This window comes from Diadema antillarum, unplaced genomic scaffold, assembly GCF_040938485.1.
Source record: "Diadema antillarum isolate AM-2024a unplaced genomic scaffold, OU_Dant_1.0 seq00001384_RagTag, whole genome shotgun sequence".
Lineage (NCBI taxonomy): Eukaryota > Metazoa > Echinodermata > Echinoidea > Diadematoida > Diadematidae > Diadema > Diadema antillarum.
In genome coordinates this window covers 625,623-650,191 of record NW_027272140.1, presented here as the reverse complement: position 1 = coordinate 650,191, position 24,569 = coordinate 625,623, and the positions used below count along the sequence as shown (strand labels likewise).

Genomic DNA, 24,569 nt, shown 5'->3' with positions numbered 1-24,569 from the left:
CAATATTAGTAGAACACATCATTGAAAGTTTGAGGAAAATCAGACAATCCGTTCAAAAGTTATGATTTTTTGAAGTTTTTCTGCAGTACCCGCTGGATGAGAAGACTACTGCAGTGTATGAATAACTTAGATGTCACATGCGTACAACAATATAAGGAAAATATAAAGAGAATTTCACATAATTCCATCTTTTGAAAAAAGTACACATTCCCCTGACTCGTTACCGATAAATGTTATGGGTAATATTATTCCCCCTGCCTTTAGAAAGAGGCAAGTCAATTGCTCTTTTATTATGCGAAAAAAGTGAAAATATGTTGAATTTTCTTTTATATTTTCTTTATACTGTTGTACGCATATGACTCACAAGCTGCAGTAGTCTCCTCATCCAGCGGTTCCAACACAAAAATTTAAAAAATTCATAACTTTTGCATCGATTGTCCAATTTTCCTCAAACTTTCACTGATGTGTTCTACTAATATTGTTGCATTTTCTCAATCCTTATGTTTATGAAGGTGAACTTGTCCTTTAAATGATGATCGAGTCCGCTTAAGACTGTATGCGGAGGGGAATCTCTCATGGATTTCTTATTGTTGGGGAATATGAGGTCCTTATGCCCATGGAGACTTGCTCTTTTAACAAAACAGCATGAACAAACAAATCTGATAGTAAATTCTCCTTTTTAGAGATCCTTTTGTCACTTTTGAGATTGAAATGCATGTAAAAGTAACAAAACTGAACAAGTAACTTGCAGATTCTACTGTTGCTGAACAGTCACTTTCACAAAACAGGTTTGATGCTAACTTCAGCAAATACTGTTTCTACCTGTTTAGAGTACTTGGAAATGCCAACAGTTGAAAATTCTCGAGGAGTCTCTTCTTTGTACAGTATATATGCCTGCTGTTACAAGTTTCTATCATGTGTGTATGTGTGTAAGTCCCTTGTGCATTTCATATTTTCTCTATTTTGTGAGCTCATGCTATCCTGCCATGTACAGAGACTATCTACCTTTTGATATTTTGTGTTGACCATTTCTGTAGAATATTGTGTAATATCCTTTGTTTTGCTGAAGAAATAATAAAAACACCAGCAATACGCTCTTTGAGGCTTTCAACCTTTAAGACCTGTGTGACTTCGTGATATTTGGCTGTACTGTTAATCATCAGGCCCCTGTTTTATAGTACACTCTCAGAGGAGAATGAAATTGAAAATACATGTGGATTGAGTGAATGCAGCAAATTAGTAGAGCACATCAGCTAGGTTTAAGGAAAATCAGACAACCTGTTGAAAAGTTATGAATCTTTTAAAGTTTCGATGCAGCCATTGCTAGATGAATGGACCAACAGTGTGTGATGTCACATGATGGAAAATGATACAAAGAGAATTCCACAAAATTTAAAGATATATTGAGTTTTCTTTACATTTTCTTAATATTACTTTCCATACATGATGTCACATGGTGTGTTCTCATCCAGTGATAGCAACACCAAAACTTTTTCATGGATGTCCAAGTTTCCTCAAACTTTCACTGATGTGTTCTAATAATACTGCTACATTTTCTCAATTCACATACAATGTATATTTGGGTTTCACTCTCCATTAACTGCACACTTACAGTTGTGCTGTTGCCATGTTGTAACCATGAAAGCCGTTAGCATAGTAACTATGATTTTCAGTCTCATTACACAGTGCCCATCATTTTGATTGTATGAAAAATGTTCTGCTCCAAAACAGAGAATGTACCTCATGAAAGGTCTTGCTATATCAATGGTTCATTTACTATACAGCCTGTTATTAAAGCGACAATTCAATTTTTTGCAAATTTTGCAAATCATTTTTGGGCCGCTTATTTAACAACATGCGAAAATGTCACCACTTTATTGTAATTACATTTTTATAGCATTAGTGCACTTACCATAGCCTCGGTTTCAAAGCGCAAAAACAAAATCTCGCAAAAATGTCGGTGACCTCATTCGCAAAAATATCTGTATGCGAAAATCACAGCTTTTGCACAGCAACACGTGTACATGCACGCACACACACTAACCAACTGACACTCAAACTCACTTTGTCACACACACACGCACACACACACACACACACACACACACACACACAGATTTACCGACAGACTGACACAAACACAGCTATGCTCCAAATGAAATGCATCTGATCACAAAAGGTGTGGGATAGCAATACAGATAAAGTCTTTATCACACATTCACAGCTGTGCTGTACAGGACAAATCCTTCAACCATGCTGAGAGACAATGACCTCACATGTAACTTAGCGTCGCTGGGGCGACAAGACCTCGTATCTACAAAATGTCAAATGTTCAGGAAAGCAAAAAATAAAAAAATAAAAAAATAACATGGCAGCCAAAGCACTGTATCAAATGGGATAGCCTTTCATTTGGCATGCCCTGGTGGCTTCATTTTTGGGGTAAGAAAGCTCGGATTTGGACAGGACATCACTGAACTGATTGTCTGGCCATTAATCAAAGAAAGTCATTTTCACCAAAATTTGAGATACCTGTACAAGGTCTTGTCACCCAAGTGACGTTATATTTCAATGCTTTGTGTCTGAACATCTTGTAGAGGCGCATGGTGTTACATACTCCCTTTTGTATTCAAATTCACAACTCTGCATCAGTGTGTCACATTCGGGCTCAAGATAATACTAGCAAGGTTGAGATTGTAATTGGCTCCCAGTTTGACAATGGCAATTGAAGAAAGCACTTGGACATCTAGTACATTTGACTGCTTCATCCCATCATGGCTGGTAACATCTAGGGTTTACATTGTTACATTTTACTGTAATTATCACAGCCAGTAACCTGTAACAATCCTGGATGCAGTGACAAAATGCATCTTCACCAGTTTGTTTATTCTGTTTTGTTTTGTTTTTGTTTTTGTTGTTGAAATGTCAAGGTCTCTTTAGTTTCATGAAAATTTGTGGCACCTTGGCATAGATTGTCCACATTCTGCATTGGAAAAGTAGACTGAAACAGTGTGACACTGAGAATGGAACTAGTCAAAGCCCACTGAAAATAAAAATATTTCTGAAGGATACTTCTCAAGTGACCCGTTGCACAGTTTGTGACTTGGCACGAAAATCTGAATGTAACTGGACATAAGAAAGTTTAATGTCGATGCTGTCTTAAAATAACTTCTTTCCTGCTTTCCAATGCGTGACCCTGGGCAGGTGAGCCACTGTTTGGTTCTTTGCTCATACAGGACATGAGACACACATACTGATCATGTGACGCACACAAGCAGACTTTATGCATCTGATGGAGTACTGCACATGCACTGATCTCTATCCTTGTTTCTCATTTTACTGGTAGCAAAGTTTCCTCCCGCATGAGCTGGGAAGCTGATATCAAAATCTGTTACTATCAAGATGATGTTGGCGATAGCTCCATTCATTAAGGTTCTTGGAAAAAATTCTGCCAACCTGAAGGCCCATCACAGCGATGCCAACGTGCTCCACTAGGTTGTTAGATGCCTGCATGCGTAGAAATCCAGCCAGCACATCTTTGCTAGGGCTCCTGCATCTTCTCCTGGGTGGTGATAGGCATAACTCCCTGGTGGAGACGCATCCCATCAGGTGAAAGTCAGCCACAATGTTGGAAAAGCATGAACCTTGATCCGAGGGCATGTCAGTCATCGGCATTACTGGTATCTTCTGCCACCAGCATGGAGGAATCGTCGAGCTCCGCCTCCTCTTCATCGTCCTCATCCTCCCCCTCATCCTCGGCGTCCATATCGAACAGGCGTACCCGCCTCTGGTTGGAGAACAGCTGTCACAACAAAGATATACGACACAAAGTGAGGCTTTGCTATCTCTACAGAGCTCTCAGACACTCCCAATCTGGTATGGTATGGTATATAACTCATTAGTTTGGATCAGTTTGATTGACTTTTAGGCACCCGAATGTGGCCTTCATCTGGTGCAGAGTTAAAACATGCAACACTGCTGTCGGACTTTGGCATCGACTTTACTGGTAAACAGATTGAAATGAAGAGAATGTGGAAAAGCTCTACCCTTCGAACTAAATGATCTGACTGACTGGCAAGTAATCAGGAATGCCAATCCTGTAAAGAGCATTGTAGCATTCTGAATGTTGAAAAGGCATATTGTTTGGTGGTTTTACCTTCCTTGCAATAGACATGTATAGTAATACAATTTGGGAAAACCAGCATTTTCAATGAAACCTGCTGTATTTCCTGTTAAAAAAAAACCAACAAAAAACACACACACATACACACACACACACACACACACATACATACAAAAATAGTACCAAAAAAAAAAAAGGTAACAGTTATTATCTCTGTGTAATGACAGTCTACACTGGGTCTGCACTTCAACTTTGCATCGGTTTTGTGAAGTATTCATTCATATATACAATAGAATATCTGATCAGGAAGGAGTAATCTGTGATACTGTAATCCAGTATGGTATTATAGATTGAATTAATTTTTTTAATGCAATGTTAAGTATTTTTGCTTTTTTATTTTTTCTCCTTTGTTTCCAACACACAGGAGCAAATGGGATTTGATTATAACTATGTCACTCCACCCCAAAAAGCATCTGTAAAAATCTATCAAGATATACCTGAGAAAGGGGAATTCCCATAGAGATGACAATGTTACTGGTTACTGCATGCAAAGGGATTCTTGTTTATCCTCATTATTTCTGTTGTTTTTTTTTTCACTTCACAGACCAAAGACCGCACAAGTATTGCACGACCTCAAGTAGTCTTGGCTCCTCAGACTCTGATTCAATTATTTTTGTCACAGGCAGATACTGTATACGCTATAATTATCGCGTACATAAATTTTCGCGAATTGCCGCTCTCACACATTTTCGCGAGTGGTTAAATTCGCGATTGGGGGACCAGAGAAAATATGAAGTGGCAAAGAAAGTTTTCAACTTACTAGCAAATAAGAATGATACTAGTTATACACTGCGTGAAAAAAACTTACCAAACTCTGCTAACTAGACTAGTAAGTTAGAATTCAACATTTTTGAAGTGGTTAAGTCCATCGCGCTAGATTTCTGACGAGTGGTCCCCTTGCGATAATGGATTGGCTCTCTACAGTATTCGTAAGTAGACGTGGAAGTGCTGTATGTACGTAAACAAGCTTAGCCAGGTATGGTCTGTTCGGTAAGCCATGACATGGTATACTAGTACTGAAATGTTCGTATCATCAAGGCAAGGGATTCATTTTGGAAGGTAATATTTTCGCGTGTTGTTAATTTCGCGAATAGCTCCCGACTCGCGAAATTTGCAAAAATAAAACCCCCGCGAAATATATAGCGTATACAGTATTGGGTAGGTGGAAGTGTGTGGTTAAGTAGGAGGGGGGGGGTGCAGAAACTCACCACACAAGCAACCTTCCTGGACCCGCTGACCGCCAGACGACACGCCCTCATGTTATCCATTCTTCGGAACATCACCAGTGGGCCAGCATCAAATGTAGGGCTGGGAGCAGAGGGTGTAATTCGATATCAGATTGGAGTGCTTGTCAACCCCCCATGAGCCCAATTAGTTGAGATTCTCAACAACAAGATGCTAACACCTCAATGTCATTCATGCTGGAGCTGAAGATTATCAGCATTTAGGTTTTCTCAGCAGTAACAGGGCCAGATCAAGGCCATTCAACAGCAAAACAGTCGCTTTAGCTGTATTGCGGCTCACCTGAGGTAACTAGTAATACTTAGGAAACAGTATGAAGTAGGCACACCACACAATGCATAGAACAGTAAGTCAATTAGAGCACAAGCCCAAATGTGTCCATGAATCAAGCAAAGTTGTGGCAAGTACCATTTTATCAAGTATTGTTTAAATGTGTAGTGACTTCTTATGTCAGCAAAAAAGTTTGAAATCTAACTAACAGAAACTTACCTAAAATAATGCATTGAACATGAAGAAAACATATCAAATATGTTGAAATGAAAATACATATTTGTACAGTCAGGAACCCTTATTGGTACACTTGCCAAGTGGTACATACCATATGCATGGATAATGTACAATCAATTATGTAAATATACTATACTGTTGTATTTTTTACTCAGTATGCATGTTTTACTATGTACACATATACCCTTGAAAGTTTCTTTTGTTACACACCATTTGTCAAACCAAGACAGTAGCAATAAAGGCAAAAGAAAAGATATCAACACATAGGCATAGAGTGGAAGTCCATCAAGGGAACAACAAAGAGCCTTTGCAGGTCTTATGCTTACAGATTAGTGACCTCAGAGAGGTGACCTTTGACCTCCGACAGTGGGGTGAAGTCGGCCTGACCCTGGAGGGCTTCCAGAGAGAGCTGGCAGAGGACAGGCTTGGGGCTGCCCCCAGCACCGTCTTCCTTGACCTCTTGTAGGAGGATGGACAATGAGTGGTCACCATAAAAAGCTGCATCCAGGACTAGATGGCTGAAAGATTACAATAAAACAGAGTATATCAAATGAATGAGGTGACAAAAATCACATTGCAAGAGAATAGTAAGTGGAGGGGTGAAGGTCGAGGTTTCAATTTTCTTCAATTTGTCTCCCTCTGAAATTTTGTAAGATCGCAACTGTTGATGTGTAATTCAACAAACACGTCAGAAAAAAGGAACCACAGGACTCAAACCTGTCATCTACTGCTTTCCGGGCAGTGACACTACCACCAGGCTATCCCTGGTTGCTGGCAGTGACACGATGAACTTGGAACACTTACCCAAACTCCAAAATTGTTAAATTACAGATCAGCAGTTGCGATCTGACAAATTTCATGTGTTAGAGAGAGACAAATTGAAGAAAATTGAAACCTCAAAAATCACAATATATCAACATACCTAGGTAGAAGTAGAGGTGAGAAATTGATAGACAGAAAGAAAGATAGATACATACAAATACACCAATATATACAGAGATAAATGAAAAGATGGAGAGACCAGCAGATAAATATTGATAGATGGAAGGACAGATAGCTAAATTCATAGAAATAAATAAATTAACAGACAGCTACATGGATAAATATGTAGAGGTAAATAGATAGAGTGACTGAAAGAAAGACATTGACATTAAATATCAAGAAAGCATGTGCAAAAAGAAATCTCTACATCACTTGATAGTTTTACCTGTCAGCTGCCAGTGACACGATACTCTCGTCGGGGTCTGATGAACCAAGACTACCAAAGTTCAAGGCGACAATGTCTGTGTGGTCTTTCGTTCTAAACAAATGGAAACGCAACAAAGGAATATCAATCATCATTTATGGATGCTTTAAGGCTGAGAACAACCTAGAACGCATATCTACAATCTACAAACAGTGTCTTCAAGCACCTTCCAATGGACTTTAGGGACACAAATGCAAGTTGTTTAGGCTGTGAAATGTTATAGAGTGAGACTGTACCGTATGTCCAAAAAAAAAAATACAACGGTACCCTCTGCAATGATAGCTTTAAAAATAGTGAATCAATCCAAAAACAATTTCAGTGTATGAAACTATAACTCGTTGCCCACATCTTACAGAGAACCCCATTCGATTTGCTTCAGTGGCCAAAGAGAAATGAGAAATTTTGTAGAGCATGTCAGAAATCTCTTCCCTCCAAGTTTTGTCTATTGTGTTCACACATTAATTTGCATTTCCAAGAACATCCAAGTGTTGAACTTGGAAGAATCAGACTCATGACATGCTTTACAACAATCCGCATTTCTCTGTGACCACTTAACCAAATTGAATGGGGTTTTCTGCAAAATAGAGCTAAGATGTCATATTATAAGACACTGAAGTAGCATTTAGACGGTTTAATCATATTGGGTGTTATCAATGCGAAAAGTGGATTGTAATTTTTTTTTGGGACATACTGTACATGTTTGAAAATCATTTGTTGTGGGAAATGGCACCAGCATCCTAGCGCAATAGCAGCACAAGAGTGAGGCTCATGATGCATACTGGAGTACAAATGCATGAGCTCAAAGACTTGTTCATTGACAACGTACTTTAAAATGTTCTCAACAGTGCACCTTCCAAGCCCACAGTATTACATAGCGGCTGGTTACATTCACAGGATTCTTGGTTAGTGGTACAGTACACCGATGGTGAATACACACTATCACACTAGATTCTATATCGCAATGCATGAATGACATCACGATCAGAATATTAGGTGACTTTCAAATCTTTTTTTGGATAGCAAATATACTAAACATCAAGAAAAAGTCAAACTGGCAACTCAAAAATGATGTGAATGGGGATATGAAAGACAACTTTTTAAATCTTTTGATGGGTATTTTTAAAAGTAAATAGTAAAAAGATTGACACAGCACCAAAGTCAGATGTACACTACGACTTCTTTCGTTCATTCGTTCGTTTATTCTTTCCGATAGAAGATCAGTGGTTACAAAGAACATAAACTAAAATCAATCAAAATGAGATCAATGACATAATGCAGACAAACAAAATTAGAGTTTACATATTTTGCCATATCAAACAGTTCATGGAAGTGAAAAAGAGAACGAGAGGACGAGAAACTACTTTCTTTTGTTGCTTGGCCTTATAATTAAACATTATTTTTTTTAAGCATTATTATCATAATAATCATCATCATTGTTATCATCTGGTATCCTGACTGATATACATACACAAAACACAGGACAACTCACCTGTCTGGCTTGGCGTACTGCCTTGTCAAGTGAATACTCTTGGTCGGTGAGGGCGCTACACTCTTCACCGTGTACAAGATACCAAGGTCCTGGTTACCTTGTCTGCAGGTTGATTGAAGAAGAAAACAACCAGCAATGCAATGCACACTTTGAATGAAGTGACCTTTAGGTTTGTGTACATGGGATACAAAAATATGTAAGATCTATTTACAGTAGAGGGTTTATCTTCTTTTTTCTTTTACAGCCTGTAGTGTCTGAAAGCTTGAAAAAAATCAATTTCTACAATTGTTCACAACAGTGATGTGAATGACCCTTTTTACACGAAAATGAAAAAAAAAAATTCAAGTTCTGTATAATCAAAGGATGTGAGTCATTGCTAATTTGTTCAGGACATAGTTACCCGCTGAATTACAATGAATATCAGTCTTACCATCAACTGTAATTACACATAATACACAGGATGTGTTAGTGGAAACTTTGCTCTTGCATATGAATAGGATTGGTTGAAGCTTACTGCGAGAATATCCAGTGCTCCTGGTCATCTGTTTCTGACCGGTGGTCAAGACGGTGGGACTCTCGGCAGGTGAGGGACTCGCCTCCAACATGCTGCGATGAGACGGGAACCAATGTTGCAAACAAAAGGGACTTCATTTTCATTTTCAAGAAAAGTAAAACTGTCTTTGTTGGTATATAGCATGAAAAGTGGGAGGTAGGCAGAGGAAATGCAGATCTTCCACATTTGTCAGGCATAGAGATTACACCTCCAAGTGGTCTTGTGATAATCACTCACTAACTCAGCTCAAATCTGCACTGACTAATATTTGAAAATTCCCAAAGTTTTAAACAAAATTCATCAAGTATTACTACCAAGCAAGAATGGGCCAGAGAGAGAGACAGAGAGAGACAAAAACCACATCCATCCTTTTTCACCAACAACACACCAGTATGAGTGGAAATTTACATATAATATACATTTGATATATTCAGGGCTGCGCACTAACCCATTTCTACTGGTCTGACCTGTCTGTCAGACCAGTAGGTACCCAGTTTTTCCATTTTTTTTTTTCCTGGTGAATTCCTGAAAAAGAGTTACTGGTCCAAAAGTGATTTCCACTGGTCAGGGACCGTCGGACCAGTGCCAGCGTGCAGCGCAGATATATCCATTTCATTCGTATATACAGATGTTCTCAGGACTATATCTAAGCTTGATGTACATTTCTTTAAAATTGTGTATTCAGGAAATCTGAAACTCAATGAAGATAATGCTCCATATAGAGGCTGCCATTAAAACGAAGCCTTTGCTTACGACAGCAGTGTCCTGCATTTGTTCATAATGCTTTGATTCAATGACATACTATTTTTTTTTTACCTGTATGATTAGTATACTAATATTTTTCAATATACAATCATTTTTTGAAGATTTCCTTGTGATGTTAGATTTTTTTGTGAAAAAATCTAATCAAATCAAATCACAGAAAAAAATCTGAAACGGCCACAATGTCTCTTTGTCATGCTTTTTGTTGGTTTCAATCTGCTGGTGTTAACTTACAGGTGGTCTGCTCAGGGCATGATCAACCCTTTCCTTGACCAGGTCGTGAAGTTGGCTCAGCGACTTCTCGCGCTGCCATGGAAACAGCAGGTCACTCTCGCGGAGGCTGGGCGTAGCGTTGACCAGGTCCTGCCAAGAGTCCGGGGCGGAGTTGACGGGGAACTGGAGGTTCTCCTTGCGCAGGTACTGGCCGACCCTCTCCAGGGTGAAGCCTGACTTGGTCCCTTCCAAACTCGGTTCCTTTTGGACAAGACAAAAAGTAGACAAGATACTTGTCTGAGATACAAATACAAGTTGGTTCATGATAAGTTGTCCCTCCAGAGCCACACAGTCCTTCCAACCTTTCTGACTGAAAAATAGGGATGATTTGGCTCCACAGTAGGAAAGAGAGAGTAATTCCCTTAGAAGTCAGTGGTAAAATAATCAAGAAATATAGGAAACTCTTATTGAAATGAGAGCTGGGAATGTTCAAAATTCAGATTCTTTCCTCAAATTTCAAAATGGTTCATCATTCTAAAACCGACAATATACAACTCTTGCATAACTTTCAAGTCCAACTGGTCAACAATAAATCAACCAGCATTACATCCTGTAAAAGATGAAATAGGGTCAACTTAACCACTCAAATTGGCTTCAAATTTGTTTGTCAGCAAAATTATTCTCAATGAGGTCATAATTTTATACTCTGCATAGAGGTAATGTGTCATTACATTTAGGATAATATTTTCAAATACTTACATCTGTGAAGTTCTCTGTTAGAAAGTCGGCAACAAAGTTGATATCTCGTTGGTACATCTGTCAACACAAAATAAAAGCAAGGACTAGGAAGTCAAGTTGCAAATCATTGCTTATACAATTGAATGTTATCAGGCCACACACTTAAATGACATATGGAACACCATAAGAACCAGAGTGTAAAAAATGGAAGCTAAATTGGCGTCCGAGTTCCATTGCAAAAAGGACTGAGCATTTTTGTCATGGCAACAGGCATGTGACAGGCATCCTCATGTTAGTGCTACTCATTTGAAGCATGGTAAGTAGATAAAAGACAAAAACAAATAGATAACATTGACCATCCCCCCCCCCCCCCTCAAAAAAAAAAAAAGAAATGAAAAGAACACCGTAATGGTCAGCACATGTATCTAGTCAAAATATGCTAACTCTGTCTCTTGGGTCAATCTCAATCTAAGCTACGACGAAAAAAAAAAATCATAAGAAAACAAAATGAGCAAATTATGTAAAAATGTAAGATGACATACATATAGGAAGGCTGCATCCAGCATGCAGTAATACAAATTATATTAAGTCAAATGCAATAATGAGTCACTACAAAAAGAAAACATATCTACATCAGTATTAATCTATCTACCCAACATCTCAGCTGTCTAACCTCTGATATCTGTGAGTCTGTCTGTCTGTCTGTCTGTCTCTATAAATATATGAGATTGACTCAGAGTAACAGATAAGCAAATATGAAAGGATACGCAAGGTAACACAAAAGAGGCTTGATGATAATACACAAACAACAGCACAAGATTGAAGTCACAACTCACTCTGCTAACACAACTCACTCTGCTGACACAACTCACTCTGCTAACACAGCTCACTCTGCTGACACAACTCACTCTGCTAACACAACTCACTCTCCTAACACAACTCACTCTCTTAACACAACTCACTCTACTAACACAACTCACTCTGCTAACACAACTCACTCTGCTAACACAACTCACTCTGCTAACACAACTCACTCTGCTAACACAACTCATTCTGCTGACACAACTCAATCTGCTAACACAACTCACTCTGCTGACACAACTCATTCTGCTGACACAACTCACTCTGCTAACACAACTCACTCTGCTAACACAACTCACTCTGCTAACACAACTCACTCTGCTAACACAACTCACTCCGCTAACACAACTCACTCCGCTAACACAACTCACTCCGCTAACACAACTCACTCCGCTAACACAACTCACTCCGCTAACACAACTCACTCCGCTAACACAACTCACTCCGCTAACACAACTCACTCCGCTAACACAACTCACTCTGCTAACAAAACTCACTCTGCTAACACAACTCACTCTGCTAACACAACTCACTCCGCTAACACAACTCACTCTGCTAACACAACTCACTCTGCTAACAAAACTCACTCTGCTAACAAAACTCACTCTGCTAACACAACTCACTCTGCTAACACAACTCACTCCGCTAACACAACTCACTCTGCTAACACAACTCACTCTGCTAACAAAACTCACTCTGCTAACAAAACTCACTCTGCTAACACAACTCATTCTGCCAACAAAACTCACTCTGCTAACAAAACTCACTCTGCTAACAAAACTCACTCTGCTAACAAAACTCACTCTGCTAACACTCTGCTGTATTGGTTCCTCCAGGAGCTGCATCAAGACGACGTAGAGCCAGCGGAAGAAGGCCTTGAAGTTCTTCAGACTGTGCTCAATCACCCTGGAGGTCAGTGCAACAGAACATTTGATGAAGACCAGGAGGAGATCTGAGTCTTGTACAGAATGTAAGTGATCAAATCTGGGAAAACTTTATCATGGTATGAGACATCAAGTTTATGAAAAAATCAACTTTATTCTATGCAGCTAAATCTCAACTTTTGTAGGTTGTTACTTATGGAGATGAGGCTGTAAATTTCAACTTGACATGTAACAGATAAAAGCAAACTTCAAAAAGAGACAATGACAGCTGAAACAAAAGAAATATAATTTACAGATCTTCAAAGTCAAAGCAAGGCCGCTATTGGTGGCAAATTTGATATGAAACAGGAGCCAGAGTAAAATATAGCAAATCAATGTTCTCCCATTTCTTACACACATGCACAGACAAATGGCTTAAGAGGATGTGTATTTATAACATAGACTTCATACAGACTGATTTTTTTTCTTTCTGTGTGCATGTGTGTGTGTGTGTGTGTGTGTGTGTGTGTGTGTGTCTGTGTGTGTCTGTGTGTATGCATTTGCTGTTTGTCATTGTTTTTTTGTTCTAAGCTGGAAGTTGCTAAATACTGTATATACCATATGTTTAGTGAGTTCAATTTTTTTGTGAATCAGGACTTCCCAACAAATTTATGAGTGGCTAAATTTGCGATTGTGGTGTGCGGTACTGAACGGACAATTGCATGTGCATACGTCACATTCATGTTGAGATCAGAGTACATATTTTCGAGTGTTTTCAAATTTGCGAATAGCAACCAATTCGCGAAATTCATGATAATAAAAACCTCGCAAAATATTCGCCGTATGCAGTACCTAGTATGGCAGTTTGAACTGAGGAAGTTGTGGTTAGCAAAGTTTAACTATTGGTCCTTGCCTCCATGACTTGTTAATAAACTCACCATTTTTACCTAAATTTGAACAACAACAAAAAAATGCCCGTGGAGTGACTCAGGTTTCATCAATATGCTTATCTGCCACGATTCTTGCTGAAACATAATCTATGTTTAATATCTATGTCTATCTAACTCTCGTTCACCCTCTCCTATGGTAAAGTCATTCTCTGAGTTACTCACTGCAAAAGTTCATTGGCCTTTAGCATGAAGGATCCAACAGCACTCATGGCATCTGCAAATGAAGTATGAAAAAAAAAATCAAGATATTTAAAAAAGTTAAGATGTTGAAAAAAGTTAAGATGTTTATCATACATTTATTGTAATTACTGTTGTCATTACTTTATGTATAATTTTTTTCTTTCTTATAATCTTTTCTGTGAAATTGAAAGGCACAAAATAAAAATTCACAGCTTGGGCCTTTGGCTTAATCATAGATAGTAATTCCAGCTTGCATCAGTCTATCATACCATGAATAATTGCAAGCATCCTATTCTGAAACACTTGTGGCACTAAATTTGTATTCAATCCATATCTGTATTTTTGAAATAATGCTCTATGAACATGTTTATAATACTAGATATAAGGAATATAAACACAAAAATTGTGAAGTTGCACATGTGACAGATTCAGTTACTAATGACAGTCGAGCTAAGCAGGAGTGTTCTTCACAGTGTGCATGGGCTACAATCCACAGAAGAGTAGGGAGTATGCTATTAAACCCGTTGAGGACGAGTTCTGAGTATACTCGGGCAAGTGTCTACGGGAAATGCGTGTTGTAGCAAAGTCAGCCTGTCCTCAATGGGTTAATAGGAGAGTATGGGGGTTTTTCGATGCACCTTTTGTGGACTTTATGTAAAGGAAGAGAAGGAAAAAGAAAGTTTTCACGTCATCTAATCTTTCCATCCTCACCTTGAATGGCAGTGGCACTGAGGCCCAGCATGCCATACTTGTCATACCATAGAGCCATGCCTTTCAGCTCACTCAGGTGGAAGAGAAGTGAGCGACCGACACTGGACAGAAATAGAGCAAAGTTCACTGTTGGTTCTTGACCCCACTACTAGTACTGCAGAGGTAGAACATGGGTGCAGTGTCTTGGGACATAACTTCCACACACCACACTATCTAACCTGTCTTACAATATCTAGACTAAAGCACATCATGAGGCATCAAAGGAGTCCTGCAAGGCAATTCTAATCTACGCTTTGCTGAGAGGCAATTACAATGATGATAATGAAACATGAAAATGTAGTATAAAACAATATGGTTGTTGAAATGGTTTGAAGTTTTGTTCACAAATATATACAAAAGCAGAATTAAATTGTTACAAATACAATATTATAAAACTTTATGGGAATTCATGTAAATACTAACTATATTCAGTGCTTGAGCAAATCCCAGTCAACAGCTTTCACAAATTGCATGTTTGTTGACAAAATTTATGTGGATTACTATAAACTCTGCAGGCAATAATGAAGCAATCCAAGTCTCCACCTCTTCTTAAAATGCATGCTTGCTTTAAACATAGTACTTTTTCTTTTCCTATATATTTTTAGTATAACTGCTGATGAATTATTTATCCTTAACAGACAAGACTAAATGAAGGCTGCCGGTACCTGTGAATATGTTTGAGGACCAGTTTCTGGATGCTGACATATGAGTTTTCGACAGACTGGTCCAGTTTCTTTAGGCCCTTCTCCGTCAGATCATTGACAAGAAACTCCTGGAGCTCAAGGCTAGCCTTGCCCCACAGCAAAAGCTGCAGAAACTCATCGCTGAGCGAGCCCTCACTCACTTTCTTTTGCTGCTTGCAAATAACAGAGGAAAACGAAACCTCAATGTCATTAAACAACATGTGTACGCCTTTAGCCTCCATATGATTTTGAAATGATCGCTTGGGTGATTTACGACTAGAAGTATCTTGCACTGACAAGAAACTTGTCAAACATGACAAATGAACAATAAGTGGCAAATCACGCAAAACTGCAAGTCTTATGCAAACAACATGTTAAATAACAACTAAAGCTGTGGTAAACATCCTTCACTGCAGCTTGCAGGTTTAATAAACATATTAAAAACCTGCAGAAATGTGAAGTGAGTGTGATCGTTGCATATCTACTCACATTCAGTGAAATTTGCCACACCTTTAATGGATTGACCTGATGACTGAGTATAAGCAACTAAATTGTGAACACACTGTATAGTTACCCTTGAATTCCAAATACTTTTGGGGTGCCCATGGAATGCCACATGAACAATCTTTATTACAAGTTATGTTGTAGTTCCCTTATATCTGTATCATTCAGAATTTTCTTTTCCCATTCTACTAAAATTCTATTCACATGGTTACCGTACCTTTGCTGCCTTTAAAAAAATCTTGTTGATAGAGGGTGAATTCTCCCCCTAGGAAGTGTGACCATTGCTCCAACAATTGCTGTGCTATAGAACTGGCATGTTGAAAATGAGAGATAATAGCATGGATACATACATGTACTTGTGTGCACAGAGATTAATGAGATTACATAGCAGAAATGTATGGAGATATGACAGAGAAAGTGAAAGTACCTGAGCATACTTGGTGAGTTTCGTCTCCATCTCAATGAGAATGTCCTCCTTGGCTTCAGTGACAGCCTTCAGGGTCGCCTCAAGGTACTGCAAGATGGTATACCAATGATAATGCATGTATGCATGCATAGATACATAGATACATAGAAACATGGATCGTATCAGGGTGATTACCCCTCCCCCCCCCCCCCCCCCCCCAGGGCAATTACCCCCCAGCTAATTACTGGTTAGTGATAAGGTTAGAGTAAAGATGAGGGTTAGGGTTAGGTTTGGGGTTTGGAGTTTGGGTTTGGGTTAGGGTAAGGATTAGGTTCAGGATTAGGATTAGGGTTAGCCGGGGTCAGGGGAAGGGTCTGGGATGATTGCCCAGGGGGTAATTGCCCTAGACCCAAATGGATAGATAGATAGATACATGGATAGATATAGATAGATAGATAGATAGATAGATAGATAGATAGATAGATAGATAGATAGACAGATAGATAGATAGATAGATAGATAGATAGATAGATAGATAAATGAATAAATAAATACAAATATAAACAGTGTAGACAGAGAGATACATAGATAGCACACATACATGTACATACATACAAATGTATGTATTCACACACAAGCATATGCATGCATACATGCATACATTTTACATACCATACAATTCTAGGACAATTACGCGATGAAAACTTAATCAAGACCTTTCCCGTTCCTCTTCCCCTAATCCTAATCCTAATCCTGAACCTAAACCTAACCCTAACCCAAATCTTTGCTCTAACCCTATCACTATCCGGTCTTTATCCAGGGTAAAATTGTCCTGATACATGTACATATGTAACACTTAGCAAATGGTAAATCCCCTCGTCATTGTTAACAGGATGGTCATTAGCTCAACAAATTACGTAGGTTTCTTAACACCATAGTGGTAGATTATGCCTCAAGTTTGTGTGTAAATTATTCAAGTTTACCTCACTAAACCCGATTCAAAATTGACATTAACTCAAAATGTGTAAATGAAAGCATGTTTCAACTAATTTGCAATTAACAATAGTGTTAAATGCAGCAGTCTAATCTTAACAGAGAGCTCGTGTTGCATATTCTGTATAGTAACAACTTTATACACAAAGCAGGGATACTTGGCCAAACCTAGAACAAAGCAAGTTTTTCATCAACAGGGCATTGCAATATTTGATTAATTTGGCACTCAAGAATTGATCTAACATCTGCTGTGTTTCCATTTTTCTTCCCCTAATTCTAAGTAATTCCACAATTTCTATGAAAAAAAAAAATAAAACTGGCAACGCAAGTACCTTCGTTCTTATAACTGATAACAATATATGCCATGACTTACTCACAAAAGCAACTTCTAGTAAAGAATTGTCTTTGGATGCACTGATATGTTCACTATATGACTACCATCATTAATTGGTATACAGCAACATCACTACGAAGATATTATGATGTTTCAGACGTGTGATTATAAGAAATATTCTTACAATAGCATTTCTGTCTCTAAGTTTTAACCATGGCTTCAAAGAAGAGAGTCGAATCATCTCCCAACATACCTCCATTAGAGTCCTGATCTTGCCAAACTTCATTGCGTATCTTGAGATTTCCTGATGTCTAGACGCTAGGAGAACGCAATTCATCTGTGGTGCGTTCGTGGATAACAGAAAGGAGAAAAGACCAAACCGTATACGAAATGATTATGCCAACCATGGCTCAAGTTAAATGCAGCAAATACTCTTTGATATCAATAACCTTTGTTATAAACTGAGTAACCATCATCTCGAAAAATGCATACACACCTCTATTTCTATTCATGGATACTACTTTAAAGCCACACATTTTTGCGTGAATGAAACTTTCATGAATTTGTGGCTTTGTTTTACCTAAGTGCATTGTCTAACATTGCATTTAGGTCATTTGTTTTTTTCAATAAACTAAACAAATTTGAACAAACAAACTTAAATAGCTGAGCATATCACAACTAAGGATGTGGGCATATTAAGCTTTAAATGAATTCCACCACATGTGCCACCCCTTCCATCCCCCCCCCCCCCCCCAAAAAAAGAGACTTATCCTTAGACGGAGTGGAATGTATCTGAAATGCTTGTCAGATGATTCACTTACTGTGAGCATGGTCTGGTAGATCTCTGTGATGTCATCTTCATTGGAATGTTCCACTACGACAGAGAGGGTATGCAAATCTGCTGATAGCGATGCTCCAACAATATCTCCACACTTGAAAAGGGAAGAGTATTTGAGCACAGAATACAAAGAATTACTTATCACACACACACAGGCACACACACATCAAAATGGAAGTTTCACAAGTTTTTTGGTCAAAAATCAAATATCAGAATGACAAGAATGCATAAAAATAAGTTTGAGTTTTCCTCACTTCCCAACAATATCTATAATTTCATGAAAATACAGTCAAACCCGTCAATAGCGACCACTGTCTATAGCAGCCAAATGGCGTATGCAACCATTAAAACACAATTTCCCCCAAGAGAAAAGCCATGTCGATGACTCTGTCTATAGCAGCTACCTGTCTTCTATGGCCACTTTTTTTCATTTCCCTTTGGTGGCTGCTATAGAAAGGTTTGACTGTAGTTACAAAGTTGTAATCTAAAGAAATTGACTTGTTTAAAAAAAGACTTGTTAAGACAGATTGTAAGCTGATTTTTTTTTTTTGTGTGCTAAATGACAGACTGAACCACAACCACTATGGTTTCAGGAAATTTCATTCCACAGACATGGAATTAACCTGATTGTACGATTGGGGGTTGAATGCCCACTTTGCTGAGTAAAAGTATGTCATTGGTGTGTTCATGGACTTGCGCTAGGCATTCAACACTTTTCACAACAATATCCTCGTACACAAAAAAAAAATGTACCAATAAAGGTACCAACAAACATGGCAATACATTTCCTAGGCGTGTTTACCATTTAAATTCTCACCTTTAATGTAGGAATGAAATGTGATACCTCCAAACTTGCTACTGGTGCCACACCATAAGCCAAAAGAGTGAGTTGCCCAGAACTGGCTCCAATGATAAGCATGTTTAATCTGATGAGGAAGGAGAAGAAGATGACAGGAGAAGGTGAAGAAGGAAGAGGAGGAGGAGAAGGACAGAGAAGGAAGAAAATGACAAAGAAGAAACAGAAGGAGAAATGAGAAGACAAACAAGGTGAAGGAAGGAGGCAAAGAAGAACAAAAAATATGGAAAGGGAAGCAGAGGAAGAATGTGACAATTATAATAAAGGCACTACAGACTTAAAAATTTTGCTGGTCATCATCATTAAACCAGTCGCAGAGTAAATCTACAGGAACTCTTATCCATTGAATAGATTCATTTTTTTTTCCCAGCACAACCTCTATATATTGAGCTACTAACAGAACACAGTTGAACATACAATAGCTTACTGATATTAACAATTTTACATCTAAACCAGCCAAATCAAATCTACTGCTTATCAGAACAGTGTTAATATTGAAAAAGATTTCATTCCTGCCACATGTCCTCTCATATAGGAGAATATGTTGTACATGATAAACATTCGTCAAAGCAGAACCGAAGTACTACAGACTGAAATGTAGTTCATCGAGTCATTAATTGGCAGTTCACACAATGTACTTACTTTTTCTGTTCTTTGAGTCTTTTGGCATTCTCGACATTGTCATCAATGTAGGTCTTGATGGATGATCTGTACAAAAAATTATAAAACAATCAGTATGAACTTTAAATACACTACAATAATGATTGCTAATGAATGATGCATAATGCATGCTAAAAGTAGTTCATGAAAGAATTTATAGCAACACAATCTGCACACAGCCATACATAGAACAAATAAGATATGGCTTCTGATGTTTGCTTGTATGGTTGGTACATTTTTTTTTCTTCTTCTTCTTCAACAATTAGTTTTTCTGGTACAAATATTGCTAACTTTAATGCTCAGCATTGACAAGCTGTTGTTTGGTCTCACTTTATACATGATGTTTACACGAGGACTGCATAAAGTACATTGCTAATACTGAAGTCGGATCAAGGGAAAACTACGAGTCAAATTCGGGAACTCGATCCTCTTTTCAGTATTTTCTTTTCTGTGTGTGTACGTGTGTGTCTTTTTCAGTTCTTTTTCTTTGCTTACTTACATTTTAGACAGTGAGGGCAACTTGGGCAGGAATTTCTCAGCCCCATCCTCAGAGGAGGCTGAGAATGCGGCTATCTTGGCCGTGATCGACGACTGCTGACCGGTGGTCTCTAGGTTTGGGCCAGTGTCCACTGCTGATGTCCACTGCATGGTGGTAATGGGCTGGTCAATGTTGGCAGTGTGAATCACCTCTGCCTTCTCGACACTGCACAGAATGAGCTTACCAGAGCTATACCCAACAGCAAGGACTGAGAGGATAAAATTACAATTATCATTGTCATCATGTTAAAAAACAATAATAATACAAATACTACTGTTACTGCGAATAATGATGATGATAATGATGATGATAATAATGATAATAATGATGATAATAATGATGATGATAATAATAATAATAATAACAACAACAATAATAATAATAATAATAATAATAATAATGAAAATGATAATAATAATAATAATAATAATAATAATAATGATAATAATAATGAAAATAATGATAACAATAATAATAATAATAATAATAATAATAATGATAATAATAATAATAATAATGATAATGATAATAATAATAATAATAATAATAATAATAATAATAATGATGATAATAATAATGGTAACAATAATGATTAAAAAATAATCATAACATACCATAGATTCCAAATTTTTCACAGGTGGTTAAGTCACAATCAGGAATGCGTATATTGTACTGCCTACATGTGCTTAGCATAATAGGTGTGCATGTTCCCATAGTTGGCAAGAGGTATCTGCATGCAGCTGCTACCTGCCTATGTTGCATGTACATGCATCACTCTCATACTTAAATGTACTACTCAGGCAACCACAGAAATATTTTTACAGGTTATCAAATTTGCACAGTTTTGTTGTTTTTTATATAATTTTAAAACCCCCTCCTTATTGCATTCCCATACTGCTTTTGATAACCTTCTATGCAAAAATTTGACAGAAGATATCAATTCCTATAAAGGAGCATGACTTTCCTCCACTCTCTGTTATATCCCCCTCTGTTTGACCTTGGTCCATGTCATATGAATGCATTCAAAACACATTTAATAGCAATGGCCATTTGATACTGAACAAGGTTTAGAGTCAAAACATTGATGATGTATTTGTACATAGAATCAGACATTACGTAGTTTTGTATCAAAGGAATCTAAACTTGTATCATACAAATCAGTAAATTTCATTCCTCAAGCAGGACCATACACGCATGCTGCATCACATATAATTTGGTCGGGTGAATTTGAGTCACAATGGGCTTATATCTTCCTACGACTACCACCGTACTGCTTTCCAAAAGAAGGTTACAAACTCAAAGTAAACTGACCTTTGCCATCGGGTCTCCAGGCCAGAGCACGAACCTCTTTTCTCTCCTCCTCCCCTGGTGGAGACAGAGTCCAGATAGGCTGGCGTTGCCACGTCAGTCGCTGCAACAAAACCTGCCAAGAAATTCATATGCTGTGCTGTGATCATGAAAGCCATGAAATCAGAAGCAATATGGGTGATATTTGATTTTTTTTTTCTTTAAACCCCACTTGCTCTCATTTTTAAAAGTGCATGAAGAAATCAAATTCTGCGGTTTTAGAGAATGAATGTAATATGATATGCTTGATAAAATTACAAGTCTTGCAATATATCTCTTTAGAAAACATGAAATATATGACATTTCACACAGAAAACAAACACACACTGCATATCATATGTTGCAGGAGATCATATTCATGGCACAAGGACAGCTGATTGTTTGTTTGTTGTTGTTTTTTATTTCTATTGAGGCCACCAGATCAGATGGTCAAAAATTACTTGATGAGTAATTCAATTCAGCTTAAAACTTATCTGATTCCTGTCTCTACTTCTACTCCTCTCATGCAACATTACTCTCTCTTTCAATCCTATACTCGCAAGTGAATGCAACTTTTTTCTAAATGCTTTGAGAGGTTATCCAGTCACCATTGGAAAGGAGTGTCATTGATGAAAATAACATTATTTAATGCTGAGTGGAATGAACATGCAATAAGTTACATTTTCTTTCATCCATGGTTTTGTATATTTGAGTTTCCATTTTATACTGGTCTTTGTTTTGTATGAATACAGGGCTCTAAACGGACTACCCTGTTTTCAAATAACACAGAATAAATAAAATTAATACAATAAATATTATCAAAGATTCCAGATGGGTGGTTTTCTTTGGGCTAAAACAAAAGAAAATGGGGGGAAAAGGAATATACTGTTTTATGTGACACTAGTCAGTTATCCCTGGCAAGTCAATTTACTACACGTGCATCAGCTTCACTGATCTCTAAAGGAGCTATCTGGATATGTCATTGGCCCATTCTCACTGTACATACAAGTGAAACCACCATGCCGCCATCTTACCAGGCACACTCTATGGGGACTTGCAAACGTTTTCCAGCAGAGACTGTCATCACAATCACAAGATGTTGAGAGCTCTGTACACAAATGCATGGGCGATGTGCTTGGTGAGATGGCGGCATGGCTGCTTCAAAACGATTGGCCTACGAGATATCCAATTAACTTCTACAGAGATCTGTGATCAGCTCACCTCCCCATTTTCATTGGACAGGGCTATCAGGTCCATCTTGGGGGACCACTCCATGAGGGTGACCTCAACGGAGAGGTTCCTCTCCTCCAGCTGGCGAAAGGCTTGCTGCATGGTGCGTGGCGGGTCAGTCTCCCTGCCAGGTCATCGGCTCCACTATACCGTCACAGAGTTTTTACTCCACCATGCACTGTGGGACTGGGAAAAATTATAGTGAAGGATCGCTTTCAAGCATCAGAATTTCACCTTCAATCATTGTTTGTTTGTTTGTTTGTTTGGTTTATTTCTGCATTTTCTTTCTCTGAATACAATTGCAAATGAAAACAAAATGATACAGATACATACAAATCAATACAAAGAAAAATCTTTTGCATAACAACATTCAGTCTGAAGTGGCATAATTATGAATCAAAATAACATATTAAGGCATACTGTATCTATAAACAAAGGAGAAATCAATACAGGGGACCGTCATCATAAGCAGAGCTTGACGTGGATGAGGCCCTATCTGAATATGTGATACCAATGTAATACAACACCAATGATACATGTACTCATAAAACTCTTAATCTTAATACACAAAACACATTTTGCTACAGAAAAAAAAACAGAAAAGAAAAATAGTGACTTGGCGCTTTAAGACAAGAAAAAAAAAACAGCACGCAGCACCATTGACTGCTGCATGGTATAGTAGACAATAAAAGTGTAGGTGTGTGCGATTGTGATGTTCACATCCAAAAATCAAGAATACAAGATTACACTCTATTGTGATGTTGGTGGATATCAACATCACTTGTAATTCGCAAAGAGATGATCAGAGAGCTGCAAAGTATGGTCCTTTGGGAAGGCATTTAAGTTCCCCTACAGACAAATTGGCTTTATAATAAATACGGTCTCTCAGAGAACCGTTTTAGATAGACTTTAAAAAACTTTAGATAGACTTTGAAAGTAAATAACAAGGCATATACGTTGTACATGTTCTTGAATTGATTCTTGATGAATTCGACACTGGAAAAAAAAATGCATTTCAAGACAATAATCATCATCATACCCATGCCAAGATGATGGGGTTAATCATAACTGGCAGGGTATAAATTTATTCTAATCACCAATTATTAGCATGAAATGGAATGAAATTTGAATAGGGACAAAACAAAATGACTAGATTGTTGGATTTAACCCAGCTGGTACATGATGTATTTACTGTTGATATTTGATTAGGTGTTTATTCAGAAAGACTTCCATATGTCCCCCACAACACTAATTCTGACATACCAGTACCACTCTACACTAGTAGTGGTACCATACCCTTGTTAGATTATGAAAAAAAAAATGTGCGTGCCGACGCAGTGACTAAATGTACAGGGGTTGAATGCAAGCGCCAACTTGCCAGAATTCAGTCAACATCGGGTGCCGCCCCTGATGCTAGTTTGCGCCAATAAGGTATGGCGCTGCGCATTTTCAGTGGCCTCCCCTTGTTGAAGTGTATGCGCATTGACATCGAACACGCTTTGCGGCATATATATCGCCTGACCGAATTCTGATCGTGTTGACTCAATGACTCACTGTAGTCTGGGGAATTATATCAAGGTGATATATTTTGGGATTTTGTGAAATTTTATATTGTGTTTAACAAAATAAAAACTGAGATAAAGAATTTGATACATTTAACATACAGT

General features: G+C 38.0%; 1 protein-coding gene across 1 annotated transcript; it reads right to left on the bottom strand.

Moving 5' to 3' along the window:
• Positions 1 to 3,658: 3,658 nt before the first annotated feature.
• Positions 3,659 to 23,024, bottom strand: LOC139708901 (anaphase-promoting complex subunit 4-like). Its single transcript, XM_071620864.1, has 20 exons — positions 22,894 to 23,024; positions 21,658 to 21,769; positions 20,308 to 20,554; positions 19,791 to 19,856; positions 19,110 to 19,218; positions 18,276 to 18,386; positions 17,708 to 17,791; positions 16,149 to 16,235; positions 15,200 to 15,387; positions 14,496 to 14,596; positions 13,767 to 13,818; positions 12,595 to 12,697; positions 10,952 to 11,008; positions 10,214 to 10,453; positions 9,179 to 9,270; positions 8,665 to 8,766; positions 7,137 to 7,229; positions 6,256 to 6,447; positions 5,389 to 5,488; positions 3,659 to 3,799 (listed from the first exon to the last, which is right to left on the bottom strand). The coding sequence occupies exons 1-20, from the start codon at positions 23,002 to 23,004 to the stop codon at positions 3,659 to 3,661; spliced, it is 2,388 nt and encodes a 795-aa protein (XP_071476965.1). The 5' UTR covers positions 23,005 to 23,024.
• Positions 23,025 to 24,569: the final 1,545 nt, after the last annotated feature.